Source organism: Nansenia antarctica (assembly GCF_963989245.1).
Source record: "Nansenia antarctica genome assembly, chromosome: 7".
NCBI lineage: Eukaryota > Metazoa > Chordata > Actinopteri > Argentiniformes > Microstomatidae > Nansenia > Nansenia antarctica.
In genome coordinates, this window is record NC_137677.1 from 1,819,651 (window position 1) to 1,835,719 (window position 16,069).

General features: G+C 41.1%; 1 protein-coding gene across 2 annotated transcripts in view; it reads right to left on the reverse strand.

The window, feature by feature from the left end:
* Nucleotides 1-5,407: 5,407 nt before the first annotated feature.
* gabrb3 (gamma-aminobutyric acid type A receptor subunit beta3) overlaps nt 5,408-16,069 on the reverse strand; it is a gene marked incomplete at both ends in the record, with an annotated part of 57,860 nt that continues 47,198 nt past the window's right edge. For both annotated transcript variants that reach the window (XM_080536202.1, XM_080536203.1), the window contains 4 exons: nt 5,408-5,764; nt 8,594-8,838; nt 12,660-12,812; nt 15,681-15,818. In XM_080536202.1, coding sequence (XP_080392328.1) covers nt 5,408-5,764; nt 8,594-8,838; nt 12,660-12,812; nt 15,681-15,818 — 893 coding nt within the window. The remainder of the gene's footprint in view (nt 5,765-8,593; nt 8,839-12,659; nt 12,813-15,680; nt 15,819-16,069) is intronic.

Consider the following 16,069-nt stretch of genomic DNA (forward strand, 5'->3'; position numbering starts at 1 on the left):
CTGCTCCAAAGCTGCTCCAAAGCGCTTTACAACGGCCTCTCATTCACCCATTCACACACACATTCACACACTAATGGCGGCAAGCTGCCATGCAAGGCGCCGCCGGCCGGCCCGCTCACTGGGAGCAATTTTGGGGTTCAGTGTCTTGCCCAAGGACACTTCGACATGTGGCCAGCCGGGGTTCGAACCGCCGATCTGCCAACCTTGTGATCGTTAGACGGTGGCTCTACCTCCTGACTCTACCTCCTGACTCTACCTCCTGACTCTACCTCCTGCACCACAGCCACCCCGCGAACCAGGGTTCTTATCTACCGTACGTATATTTCCTGTATGAATGTCGAACACAAAGAATGAAAGAGTAGCGATCTATGAGGAATTACCTGTGGGTCTCTAAGAGTGGGAGGCTGGGCAGTCTGCCTATGACAGCAGTTTTCATTCAATTATGAATTTATTACTCATTACCTTAAAGAGCTGTTCCACTGCTCTGATTAATCTTACCTGTCACAAAATGACTTTTACTCTATACAAGAGAATGTATAGGACACACAAATGTGTGTGTGTGTGTGAGAGAGAGAAAAAGAGACAATCCCTTTCAGTTCCCAAATCATGTATTCTTGTGTCACGCCGTAAAGATCTATGAGGCTGACTATGTCTGTTGTTCATTTATCTCATCTGCATAATGATTATGAATCTGCTGTTATTTGTGAATTGAATTATGGCGGCCAGTTTGCAGCTCTGTTATATTACACAACACAACTGCATCTCATACACATCCATCTCCGGCTACACACGGTCCCTAGCGTTAACTGGAGCGAGGGAATACCAAATCACCAGGCTTATAGTGACATTAGAATGACTAATGCGTTTGGTGAAAGATATTACAAAGGAAAACAACATCAAGAAAACAAATAAAGAATGCTAGCGGTGACTCATGCACACGGTAAAGGGCACAGATACAGTCCAACCCTGCGGCTGCAGGGAACATTGTAGATGTTGTCGGAAGACCGTCCATTCCACACTGATGTTTTTGGTAAATGGACTGCACTTATATAGCTATGCCTTTATCCAAAGCGCTTTACAACGGCCTCTCATTCACCCATTCACACACACATTCACACACCAATGGCGGCAAGCTGCCATGCAAGGCGCCGGCCCGCTCACTGGGAGCAATTTGGGGTTCAGTGTCTTGCCCAAGGACACTTCGACATGTGGCCAGCCGGGGCTCGAACCGCCGATCTGCCAACCTTGCGATCGTTAGACGGCGGCTCTACCTCCTGAGACACAGCCGCCCCAACACATACTGTAGGAGGTCAAACATGGATCACATGCCCATGATCGGTAGGCAAGACATCCTTTGAAATCATACTTTTATCTTTTAGAGTTTTCAAATACAAATTGAGACTCACTGTTCCGTTCATCACGTAATTAAAAGGTCATGCAGACCGACAACTTATCCTTTTACTCTTTAGCGTCTGATAACATCAAACATGACATCCAGTTATGCTTTTGTTTATATAAGCAATCACTTTTCAGGTCATAGATTATGTTAGAGAATGTCATACAGTTGTTAAAATGTTTTACTTGAGATAAATTCAAGTAATGTAGCCAGCAAAAGTGCAGAATAAATAGACTAATACAAAAAGCAGCACTCTAATGTCACTCGGATGGTTAGGGACTAAATATATACGTTGGCAGTGAATGACACGGTCATTTAAAACAGTATGCAAAGTCATCCAATATCATCAAATGCCTACTTAACTCAAAGTTGAAAATAGATTTAGGGAGAATTTAACACCATCCATCACTAAAAAGCATGTTTTTTTTTTTGTCATACCACTTTGGTTCAACGGACATGGAAATTAGTGATCTATTTGATCATCTGTTTTTAATCGATAACTGAAAATGCACGTTGCTGTTTCACCTTGCTCATAGGAAGTCTGACTGTCATGGAATTTTCTGTCATGGAAATTGACCCATTTTTCCATATATGTTTCATGTATTTCAACCGCAATGGAAAGGCCTGTGCCATTGTGTATTATATTATCAAATTATGTTTCACAGGAATGTATTAATGTTTGGTATGAAACCATTCAGCACACCATTCCAGCTAAAAAGAGATTCACCCTACATGCATTTAAAATTAAGATGAATTTAATATGTTGATTTGAATTGGAAGAACCTTTATACATTATATTTTCATCCCTCTTTAATATATCAAAATAGTGAGTCACACAGTTGAATTAGGCAATGAAAAAACTTGCCTCTACCAGACTTAACATGCAACTGCAATTACAAGTATGTGTGGTCTATCATTTGATGAACTACTTTCAAAAATGAAACTCTGTCATAATGTTTGTCACTCTACTGTAAGACTCTCAACATTCACAATCTGGGAAGACTTACTATTGTGTTTAACCCTGAGATTCATTGTTTAGCCACAAGCCTTCATGTCCTACCTAGGAAACTCCCTCAAACACTCACATAGCCTAAATATGAAGGCGGTCTGGGTAACTGAGTACTGTGTTGTAGTATTGTGCAATGTCTGGTAGAAGGGAATGTTGTTGTATTGTTTATGTGTGTCTTATACTCGATTCTGATTGGCAGAAGGGGGATTCTAGATTGTTGATGTGTGTCATACACAGGGGTGCACATAACTTTTTGGGGCCAGTGCTCAGAGGAGCACCTAGGGATGCTGCTTGGTGCTCCCCGAGCTCACGAGTCACGACCCGTCCCACAGGATGGATAAAAAAGGGATACATGGATAACTTATATTAGCAAAACGACATTTATTCAAAAATAAGATGAACGAACAAATGATTGTGTGCAAAACAAAAGAAACAAATGAAAAATCAAATGACTGCTCTTTAAGCATGAAAGTCTGTCAGACTCCTTTAAACACAATGAAATCAACTGACATCTCTTTAAGCACTAACTGAATGTCTGTTCTTTAAATACAATGAAATCAACTGATATCTCTTTAAGCACTGCTCTGTTCTGTAAACACTGAAATCAACTTTCAACAAAAAGTTACAGCCTAAGCATTTACTTATGCTACAAGCTTAATCATCATCATCATCACTGCTCTCTTGACTGTTGTTAATACTGTCCTCAATTTCAACCATGGTAGAGGATGTTGTAGGCTATCACTTTAAATAGCTCATTATTTTGATTGTGCAACAAAGTCTTTTTTTTTCTTCTTCTAATATAATTCCCAACCATATTCCCTGGGTCAGGGGTCGAGGTGTGATAATGAAGCTGTAAAACAAACGTCTGAACGTTTGAAAGCTTCAGAGAAAAGAAACGTGAAGTGCCTTGGTGTTGTTTTTCCTTTTAGCGACGAGTCGTTCGGGACTGAATTTTCACGTGTCGGCGTGATAACCATGCGATGCGCGATACGCGGAATGAAAGTACAAGTTACGATACTTTCCGAATGTTTTCGTGAGGGGAGTCGCCGTGGTCGTCGTCGGTGGGTACATTGTGGTCATGAAAGGATATGGTATTGGTATTAACGGGCAGTCAGCAGTTAGCAGTAGGAGTTTTGAGGAAGTCAATTCCTCTCCCAGCGCTTCCAGCTGTTGGTGCGCAAGAGCGCGTTCATGCCGCTGATCCTCCGCGCAACATGCATTTTGGCGACGCATGCGCACTGGCGCACCAGTTATGTGCACCCCTGGTCATACAACAAGTTATTTATGTAATTCTGAAATTAGGATAAACGAGTAAAGCTGAAACTCATCAAACCTGTCATATCAGTGTTTCATATCTGAAAAAAAATGAATGAAAATGATGATAATGTGTAACTATAACTATATTTACAACATACGAGAAGTAAGTATGGTCAATCAAATCATGATGAGCAACTAGCAACAAAAGGAAATAGTAATATTCAGGGTTGAGAATGTCCATTACTATGTACATCACATGTTCAGTGGAGAGTCTGTAATGCAGGTAATCACATCATGTGTGATATAGGCTAGGGGGCTCCAGACACAGAAACGACAGTCAGCACACTCACAACATAACACCATGCTGTCAATACTGCACTGAGGAGAATCATCAAGTGAATTGTATAATTCATGTAAATGTATTGTAAATAAATGTCTATATTACAAATCAAGCATTAGGAATATGACAGGAATATGTATACTGGTATTAATAACATATGTAAATATATCATAAGCATAGTTAATAAGAAAATCATCATTCTGCCCCTGAGAGAGTTTTATTTTCTAGCTACTGTATAAACATTATAATAAAAAGTAAAAGGTAACTCTTTATGTAAACAAGCCACATAAAAAGGACATTATTCAAAACCATGTAGAGACAGTTTGATAACATTTTAGTACAATGTTGTTCGTTGCTTATGGGTATATAATGTTCCTACTGTATAAGGCCAAAATAAAGCTTTCATGAGCATTGCATGAAATAAATACTCGTATGGTGTTCATTAACGGTTCGTCCAATGAACAGAGGACATCCTGTCATTCAGCAAAGTATAATTTCATACTCATTTCAAAACAATAATTGATTATGATGGGTTTCATTAAATGCTTATCATAATGGCAGTAGGGACGGGTTCAATGCAGGCCTATTAACCTAAGAGACCAACGAGCGAGTTGGCGAGTGACTTCTTGACATAAAGGCTTGAATACAGTGAACTACAGACCAGGGTTTCATGGAGATTACTTTAGTAATATCAGAAGAATAACAGGCTAGTTTGTGGAATATCATATCAACCCCAAAGCAAATGGAATGTGTATTCCAAAAGCATTTCAATACATTACTATATGGAGTTTTTTTGTTGTTGTGGGCAACATTTTGTTTCGTATTACAAAGTAATATGGATAACATGAAAAACCAACACTTACGGCCCAAAGCCTTGACTTATGACCCAAAGCCTTGACTGATGACCCAAAGCCTTGCGTATTGCATAATGTAATTCGGTTTAGAAGGATATATTTTGATGCAACTGTAATCACTATCCACGCTAACATAATGGCTACAGTTACAATAATTGGCATAAAGCATGGTGGTAACTAATGCTTTTGATGTTGAACATCCCAAACCATTTATCATCAGACCAAAGTAAATTTTTCAGTCTGTATGTAATTCATCAAGCCTCACAGGGGTTCCAAAAACGTCACAGGGCAAATATTTACATAAAAAGTCTTTGCAAAATAAATTTTGGATTTGTGTGAATCAGTCTTTGTTCGTGTGCTTTTATGAATGCACTGTGCACACACCATCGAGTGCATATTTGTTCTCGTTTAAAACTCCTTAAGTATAAAAAATATTCAATAAGGATTGCGTTGTTGTATTGCGTCCTTTGAATACAACAGACATATTTTCCTGTCTCCAAAACAAGAACAAGAAAAGGGTAGGGCTAAAAAAACAAAATCCCATCAGTTGATTAGTTCACATAGTAAAGCCAGTAGATTAAGTTAAATAGGGAAAAGGCGGAAGGGAATATAATTCGTGACCATCTGTCGATAGAGTTCACGTCCGTCAGGTCAGGGATTTTGATCTTTAGCTGCGAGGACCGTCGACGCAGGCGCGTCTTCTTCAGATTCAGATGAGCGTTCCTGTCTACGCTGGGGCGGCCCGCCTCGCGAGCAGGCGCGCTCTGCTTCCTGTACTGGACCCCCGAGTGGTCGAACACCATGGAGGTGGAGTTCCGTGTCTCGCTCACACTCGTGGTGATCTCGTTCCCCGCCACTTCGTTGTGAATCTCCAAGGTCGTCAGCAAGATGTTCCCCTGGGAGTCCACCTGGGCAATGAAGACATGAAGACAGGGGTACTGTTAAACAGGTGTCCGTACGCTCGCTGTAACTGGACAGATGGTTCAATGAGTTACGAGGAGTCACACAACAACGACATACATCAGGACTGGTCGGCCATCCTCCAGCGAGGCGCTGGCAGATTGTAAACTTGGCGAACGGGAGAACGGCCTTCAGAAACAGGTTTCCTGTCCCCAAAACTAATCACCTCTCATAAATCAGGGTCTAGGGTTGGACTGAATGATACCCCTACCCCTGTCACGCTATGTTACACCACTCCAACAGAGAACGAGTAAATCTTTACTAGGTTAGTAGAAGAAGAAAAAATAGAAGAAAAAAAAGCTTGGGGCAGGATCATAAAATCTAGTGTGGATGTCCAAACATTGATAAAATAATCTAGAGGATTTCTTTTAACTGTGATAATACAGGTAATCTTAATCCCACAAACTGTACTGATCACCTCTGTAGATCCCACCACAAAGCTAGGGCCAAAATGTCCCCAATTTTTTTTAAATTTATTTTCAATCAAAGAAACTCAAAAATATATAATTTTCATGATGAGTTGTAAACTCAGATTCACCTCAATTAGTACACATTCAAAACAGACAGTAACCCTCCAGATGTGTTTATTGTAATAACCGTGGTGGAGACAAAACATTGACATGTTAAGGTTATTTCCCAAAGGTCTTACCTCCCCCTGTTCATTGTTTATTTGCTCTTACCTCTAATTCTCTGTAGCAATAAATAATTCAGAGCAACATAAAGTAATTATGCCTCTAACATCCAAGAAATGATCTGAATCACTGTCTGAGATGGTTTTGAAAGGAACATGTTACAGTAGTAATATAGGGAATATAGGGAAAGAGCACTGGAACACCAACAGGATGTAAACAGAGGAACACATATCAATTGTGACAGGGTCTGATGAAAAGGTCCGCAAGTCTGACAACGTCATTTTTCAGTTTGTTCCAGATTATGAAAGGGTAGATTGTAAACTTTCAAATGATGTGTCATACATAAGACAATCTGAAACAAGTTGAAGAAGTTATGCGTATTTGAATGTTGATACCCCCCCAAATCAACGAGCAGAGAAATTCAACCTCAAAGTATTCACAGCCACATTTCACAGGGAGGTAATTGGTGGGAACAATAGCTGGGTAACTCCACCCCAACCACTCCCTCAAGACAACCACTCCCCCATTACACTACCTGTCATCTGTCAGTGGGGTTGTCAGCTAAGCCTCAGGAAACAAACTTGCAGGGATGACATGTTTAAATTGCTTAATAATAATAATTCAATATTCATGATTTTGTATTGCCATGTGTGCCAAAAGCTTATTACATCCCATTATACAAGTACAAGAGAGTAACATTCTTATGGCTTCAGTTTCAGTCGACATTGCAACGGCAAGAGAAAACTAAATGCAGGGTTCGACGCCGTAACACCGTTTTACTTGTCCGGAGCAAGTAAAACATTCGCCGGGTTTGTTTGCGTGAGCACGACGACACTGCTAGATCCAGGATATGTTTACCTGTGTGTAGGAAGAACAACAGACGGCGCAGGCGCCAGACCAGACTAGATGATCGTGAGTGAAAATATTATCAAAGTGTCGATCACCCGTACGCTTTGATAATATCTTCACTCACGATCATCTAGTCTGGTCTCGCGCCTGTGCCGTCTGTTGTTCTTCATTTCACAACAACACTTGGTTTGGTTTGATTGATTCACAATTCCCGACATGCAGACCTTTTCATCACGCCGTGACACAATTGAGAAGCACATGTAGAAGAGCATAAATGTATATATGGAGAGAGAGGGAAACATGGGAAAAGAGAGAGAAGGAGAGGAAACGAAATACAAGGGGAGATAGTTATACGGTATATGAGAGGGAAATGGCCACAATGTACGGCTGGTCAACAAACTCCAACCACCTGGCGTGTGTTTTCGTTCAATGAGGAGGAAAAACGTATCATGGTGGCAAAGTTTCAGGAGAGGAGGTTCACACCACGTGACAAAACAGGCAGTGAGACACACTCACCCCAAGTGAGTGGCGATGCCCGTGTACCTGATTGGACAGTTTAACGGATGGTGCCCTGCAATTGCCTCCGTCCAGAATAGACTAGCCAGGAAAAACACAAACAAAATCCTCTTCATCTGAACTAGCAACTCTGAGAGCATCAGGGTGTAGAACATTCTAGATAAGGCTGCAGCTGGGACACGGAAGTGCATGTAGGTCCTAATACACTTTATCTTCCTGGGTCGTGCTGGGTATGTGTGAGGAGGCTAAAGCACCGGCTTGACTGAACTATAACTTCACACTAACATCAAGGATTTAGTTTTGTTTTAATCTACAGTCATATATTTTCTTCATTCACTTTAAGGAACATTTAAAGTATTTTGTGAGCAGTTATTCATGGGCATATAATACTTGGGAATAAGGGAAGTTTTCTTCTTGTTCAAAAACAACAACCAGTACTAAAAGCTCTGTGAGTTCAATGAGAACATGGCCTTCATTAAACATCCAAATCGTGAGCTTAGAATGATAAGGTTCTATCTCCGTTTAGGGCAGTTCAGAGATATTGAGCGTCAAAGTTTTTACATTCCATTATGTTCTGTGAGATGGAACCTTTGTATTTTATGAATTACTAACTCAAAAATGTCAACATTTTAAAAATAACACCACACAGGCATTAATAAACACCTAACGGATCAGATTATGGAGATAGAACCTTATCATTCTAAATGCACCAAATGTCCTTTGAGTGAAGTCACAGTGGAACCAGTGGTGATGTTCCATGTCTGAGGAGATGAGCCTTACCCTGGTACCGTCACATTTCGCCCTCTCGTTGTTGGCCTTCTCAGCCTTCTCCGCCAGTCTCTTCTGCATCTGAGGGCCTCTCCCGAAGAAGATGTAGTTGACGAAGGCGTACTCCAGCAGGGCCAGGAACACGAACACAAAGCAGCCCATCAGGTACATGTCTATGGCTTTGACGTAAGGGATCTTGGGGAGCGTCTCTCTCAGATGGGTGTTGATGGTGGTCATGGTCAGCACAGTGGTGATCCCTGGAAGAAAGCATACGTCAGTTACATTACATTTTTTAAATGTTTGGCTTTTAGCAGACATTTGACTACTAAGCAAGTGAATCATCAATCCGCCAGTCGTAGCAGGAAGAGTAATCCAGCTCAGGCCCGGGGCCATTGATAGAAGGAAAAAACCATCTTCTATCACCTTCTTCTAAACCACGGAAGATGGGTAGTGACTCTGCAGTTCTGACAGCTGTGGGAAGCTCATTCCACGTTACAGCATAGTGCTGGCTAATAAGCTGACATCAGGCTTGTTCTCAAAAAAACAAAAAACACATCTGAGAAGAAAGTCTGGTCTTTCACCTGTGACGGCACTTTGGGACATTAAGAGTTAAGAAAAGTAACAAAATAAAAAGTATCTCTTCAAAAGAAAGCCGACCAATAGGCTGACCACATGCAATAACACACACAAAAACAAACAGTAAACAGACACACAAAAACAGTAACCTTGAGAGGAATCGTACGTCAATCTTAAGAGCCAGGCAGCCGACGCTTAATATTCATAACAACATATTCATAATCAAACATACAGACACACACTCTGGGAAGAGAGACAGTGCAGAGATGCAGTCTTCTTAACAGAACGCCTCGCCAAGCCTCATGCAACAGTCACATTGGCGTGAATTACCACCCTGACATTAAACTGACTCCGAGACAGTCATTCACTTGCACTTTTCTAATTAACACATTGTTCATGATGAATAAATATCCTAGCTAGAGGTGAATGCCCCCTTACAGGGGTGAGGGTGGGGGTGTCGGGGTGGCTGTCATCATGCCTGCTGCTGATTCAAGGGAACATGATCTCAGGAGACAAGTACTTCAGCTGATCTATTTTGAAGTGCGTTGTTGTCAGAGCCCACGGCGTGACTATACTGGTCTGTGTGAAGTACCTACAGTAGCTGCACATCGTGACGTTAGGATTATACGGTTCCATCTCCATTTTTGTCAAAATTGAGTTTTTTACATAATCTGATCCATTAGGTGTTTATTAATGCCTGTGTGGTGTTATTTTCTAAAATGTTGACATTTTTGAGTTAGTAATTAATAAAATACAAAGGTTCCATCTCACAAAACATAATGGAATGTAAAAACGTTGACGCTCAATATCTCTGAACTGCCCTAAACGGAGATAGAACCTTATCATTCTAAGCTCACGACATGTAAGAGAGAAACAGTATGTTTCTCTTTTGATTAACAGCATGTTTTCTCTTTGAAATCACAGTTTGTGTTCACTGAATCCTCGTATGTTTTATCAGTGTAATCACAGGGTCATGTAGCTACTGTATGCAAGACGTGTTTATTCCGTGTACTGTATATCTGGGAGGAAGGCTCCGTGGGGAACCCAGAGGGGGGTACAGGATTCACACGCATGTCACGGCCGTGCCAATTAAGATACAAAAGACATCACTGTCTGTCTCTTTAATTACATCTTTAATTAAAAACCAGTTTTTTTTTTACAGGCGTGGCATATGGTGTAATATTGAATGTAATAAAATAAAGGACATTAACAACCTCTGTGTTTCAGTAAACTTTTTGTAGTATTCAAAGCATTATGATGTCATAAAGGTATGACCTCGTGTCATACCAACCTCTATGCTCATTGTTTGATAGTTCTTGATCACACTTAACTAGATCACTCACATCCATGACAGGATGTTGTGGAAACCCAGTTCCAAACGGATGGCCTGATTAGCACGTCTCCTGACAGTCTAAAACTTAGAGGACGCCTGTTTCTGTTTCTAATACTCCTTCAGGAATTCCCCGACCTTGTTGATAAGACATGCCGCCTTGCAGATAACGGTTAAGCAATCTGAACTAAACTGCATGGAGACACAGTTCATTCCTGTGTGTTGATGTAGTGTCTTCATTCTGGTCATTTCATATCAATATTTTAATAAGCTTTTCCAATGTGTTTGGCAAACCTAAATGTCTTTAGTTGTGAAAAATGCGGAAAAAGCTCGAGTTTATTAAGTTCATTCATCAATCATTATTAAATTGAAAATGTGGATGGAAAAGAGTCTGGTGGATGTTTCTCTTACAGTTTCTGTAACTCATAACTGGCTGAATTATAATATAACAACCATTCCTATAAGAAACATTAGAACAAGATGTTTCAAGATGGCTCCAGAACGGGCCACCGACATGCTCAAGCTATTTTCGCAGCTCACGGCTGCTTACATAAACCCAAAAGTGTTGCATGTGTGTGTGTGGGGGTGTGGAGAGGACAGGAGCGCATGGAATTGATTCCTCCGTAACACAGGGAACAGTAGGGGAGAATGAAAACCCTTCAGCGGAGTTAAGAGGAGTGGAGTCGCCCAACCAAACCCAGAACACCTGCGTCTGACCGTGTTTGAAAGGCTGCAGTGTTTTCCCCCACACAGTTGGGGATTGCAGACTCGGCAAGAATAGCTTATTACCTTACCTTAACAGGATTTTACAGTTTATTTTTTATGAGATACTGTATTCAGTATTCAATATTGTTTTAGCCACAAGACGTGTGGAAAAAGTTATATATGACATCACCTTTGATTAACTGATTTATTGACGTATTTAAAAAATTACATTTGTAACACAGTTGAGCCTATTAGGAACATGGAAATAAGAACATAGAATACTGACAAGAAAACTCTCAACCTGACACCTGAATCTTCTGTCTGGATCCCTTCCTGCGTATTGTATTCCTACTGTAAGATTTAAGGCTTAAGAATAATAGAACCAGTAATATTACCCTCGCACACGATACCCATAGTAATGGATTCAACGTAGAGAGAAAGGAAACTATAGCGGCCGATCACATAGTGATGAACACTCCCGGTTGAGGAACAGCTTGGCCGGTGATTGAATTTGGAGGGGGGAGATGTAATTGCATTCAGACTGCATTGATCTATGTGTCTGCGAGAGCAGTGTTCTGGGTGGCGGTACTGTACTGCACGTTGAAGCAGGTGAGTAACACCCTCCTTCATGGCTATCCCCTGGTGAATGCTCGCCCGTGTAAGTACTCCCCATCCCTCTCTCTTTCTACATAGGTGAACTACTTTTATTACATCCTTTCCCTTTAGCGCAGTGTACGCCGCCTGTGTGCGGAATGCATAAGCACAGACAAACACGGACGCGCCGTAACATAAAGTGCACGCTACTCGACTAGTACGCTCACACTCTCCCATGAGGACACTCTTCAAGAGATACAGGGGAGGTTGGCGCAGGCAGAGGATGGGTTTTTACAGTAGCGAAGAGGGAGGACACATATTCATTTCATCCCCAGAAGGGAGTGGGTGAGAGTGTGAGTCACAGTTCAGTCCGTGGCAGTCTCTCATTGTGTCATAGTAAAGTGACTCCGAGCGGAACACGTACTGTATAAGTGACCTTCTGTGCGCAGAGGTATACTACCACGCATACATTTGAATGGTATTAAGTGTGAGGTCAATATAGTAAATATGAGGGTGATAATATCTACTATAATATCGTGAGCTTAGAATGATAAGGTTCTATCTCCGTTTAGGATAGTTCAGAGATTTTGAGCGTCAAAGTTTTTACATTCCATTATGTTTTGTGAGATGGAACCTTTGTATTTTATTAATTACTAACTCAAAAAAGTCAACATTTAAAAAAAATAACACCACACAGGCATTAATAAACACCTAATGGATCAGATTATGTAAAAAAAACTACATTTTGACCAAGAATGGAGATAGAACCGTATAATTCTAACGTCACGATATGACAAACTTGTTGTGAGATAAGTCTCTAATAGAAAGTCTCTAGAACAGTTGACTGAAGGTGGACAGACCTCAGGGCCGTACCTAGTGCCACTCTGGCTGCAGAGGCGTCATAGTTGATCCAGAAGGACACCCAGGACAAGATGGTGATCAGGATGGATGGCATGTAGGTCTGCAGGATGAAGTAGCCGATGTTTCTCTTCAGCTTAAAGCTCAGAGACAGGCGTGGGTAGGCACCTGTCAGGAAACAAAACAAATGTTTGAGAGGGAAACAGCAGAGTGTTTATTTCAAGAGGCGCACACACACAGGGACGTTTTTTGTTTTTCAGTTCCTATGGCAATGGCCTCGCGGATTCGTTTGATCGCCATGGCAACAAGCTAGAGTGGTCCAAATTGTATTTTTTTTTAATGCAATTTAGCCTCGAGTTCCAAAAACATACTTGAGAAAAAAAATGAATAGTTTAGAATGTGACAACACAGATACAGTCGTGTGAAAAAGATAGGACACCCCCTGAAAACCTTTGTCTTTTTCAACATAATTATTTCAACATAATATGGATAGTTGATCTTCATTTGAACAATATTGAAAGATGGTCATATAAACTAAACAAATAAAACTGAAAAGGATTCTCTCTTTATCTATAAGATATTGTTTGAAAGAAGATCAAATAGTGATATGTCCATATTTCTTAAAAAAGAACTAAATATTTCATGGAGTGTCCTAATTTTTTCACATGACTGTATGTCATCTACAGTGGCACATTCACATGCACTACAGTACATGTTCATGTGTAGGTTAAACACTTAACTGCATTTCTGTGTTTGTGTCTTTGACTGGCCAACACATTTGGAAAACACTGTTTTTAGCAGTTCAATGGAACCTGAGATTAAAGATCTTAAGAGCGTCATTCCATGGAAATCGTACTTTCCCCTTGATTGCAGTAAGCCCCCGCCCCCCCCTTTCTCAACATGTGTGTACAAGATTAAAACTATTCACTGTCATTATTTCATGAGTGGGAATAATCACTATTGTGGTTCCCTCTGTGAGTGTTTGAGTGTTGGAAGGGAATAATTTATGTTGTGGGTCTTTCTACCTCATGAATATATGATGCCTATATCAAGTGCTACATTCCCTCCTCCCCGATTTCTTTCAAGAGCTTGAAGAAGCAGAGGGGTAATTGCCACTCCATTATGATTCCCTGTTCTAGTGTTCTAGAGTGTTCTAGTGTTCTAGTGTTCTAGTGTTCTAGTGTTCTAGTGAGTGTTCTAGTGTTGTAGTGAGTGTTCTAGTTTTGTAGTGAGTGTTCTAGTGTTGTAGTGAGTGGGGCCGGCACACGATGCAAAGCCTGTAATTGGGCAGCCTTTGAAATAAGTGGTCCGCTGGCCCTCATGGGAACACAGGCAGAGTGCAGGACGACCACAGGACCCCAAAACAATAAAGGCTTTCACTGCACACTTCAATAATGGCTTTCACTGCACACTTCAATAAAGCTCAACGCGTTTCACTACCTCCAGCGAAAAACACTGGAATATGCAATCAGATATGAACATTTGGAGAGAGGGATGGGGGGCTGGGGGACTGGGGCTCAATGAGGGAAAGAAGTTATTCAGAATCTCTCTAGCGAGGTTTCTGACAGAGGCAATGCAAACTGGATCCTATGGAGCTGGTCAGGTTCAAGATTACCTACGAGTCCTCCACTCACTTTTGGGAAATAAATGTAAAAAATGTTTTCAAAATCTGCTGTTTAAAAAAATAAAATAATAATCCCAAACACTTTACGAGGGACTATATTTAGCCTTTATTTTGCCTATATTTTGCCTTTGCACTACTGCTGGTTGCCCACCCTTGGTCAATGTGATCACTATCACTCTTTAACCTTTGCACTACTGATGTTTACAATACTACCTTTGCACATACTGTATATTGAATATTGCACATACCTCTTTGATATAGCCTCCTTTATAGACCTGCACATTACATACTGTTCATAAGCTACCTTACCTGTACATAGCTCAACATGGTATATACCTCTGAACTACCGTAACTGCTTTACTGTACCTATCACTATCACTGTCATGTTTTTATATCATGTTTATTTTTTTTAAATATCATGTTCATCACTATTTGCACTTCTGGTTAGATGCTAAACTCCATTTAGTTGTCTAGTACTTGTACTCTGCAATGACAATAACGTTTAATCTAATCTAATCTAAAGGACCAAACTGTAATAGTTGTCTGACATGAACATGGTCTGAACCAGTGATGTAGTCTAGTTGTTTCTAGTGGGTATATTGTGATTTTTCCCTCCCAGCCTCATATCGTTCATTTCGGAACGGCATAAAAATAAATCTGTGCTCCCTGTCTAACGTTATATATCTAACATTACATGTTATAAGGCTGATCTGTGCATGATAGTGCTGCATTTTTACATAATCGTCGCATCTCCCCCCCGTTGATGGTATATGACGCTATAGCCAGTCCCAATGGTCCAAAATTCAAGTGCTTTGTAACACAGACACAGAGAATTTTATGAATGAAAGTGAAAGTTCTGTCACAAAACGCTGTTACGTATCCTCACACATTTTTAAGTGGGTATACGGATATCCTTGGCCTTTCCTAGTGGGTATACGGAAATCCTTGGCCTTTCCTAGTGGGTATACGGCGTAGTCCTGCGTATCACGTAGACTACACCACTGGTCTGAACCATGGTCCTGAGTGGACCTTACCTGTCGTCTGAACCATGGTCCTGAGTGGACCTTACCTGTCGTCTGAACCATGGTCCTGAGCAGTGGTGGACTCAGGCTGTTAGAAGGGCAGGGGGGGCGAAAAGAAAAAAAGGGCACCTACTGCACAACATGGGACCCCATCAGTGCACATGGGGCCATCCTCTAATGTTGCCACTCAAAAGGGCACTTTAGTGCGAAGTTTTTCAACTGTGGGGGCACATGGTCAAGTTTAGACCATTGGAGGGGCACCAATAGGGCACATCCTCTAATTTTTGCCACTCAAAAGGGCACTTAAGCGAGACGTTTTTCAACCGTGGGGGCACCAGGAGGGGCGGTCGCCCCCCCCCGAGTCTGCCAGTGGTCCTGAGTGGGGCTTACCTGTAGAGAAGACCACGTTCCTAGAGACCAGCTTGTAGTCCACTATAGAGAACTGAGGCAGTTCGATCCGCGTCACCCCCGTCACAGCGTTGTCTCCTCCCTTCCAGTAGAACTCAATATCATCTGTGGTGTAACCATCTGCACATAGAAACACACACACAGAAGGTCAAGCAAACTTCAGACTCACTTGGGAGACACCTCGTGACGTTAGAATTATAAGGTTCTATCTCCATCTTTGGTCAAAATTGAGTTTTTTTACATAAGCTGATCCATTAGGTGTTTATTAATGCCTGTGTGGTGTTATTTTTAAAATGTTGACATTTTTGAGTTAGTAATTCATAAAATACAAAGGTTCCATCTCACAGAACATAATGGAATGTAAAAACTTT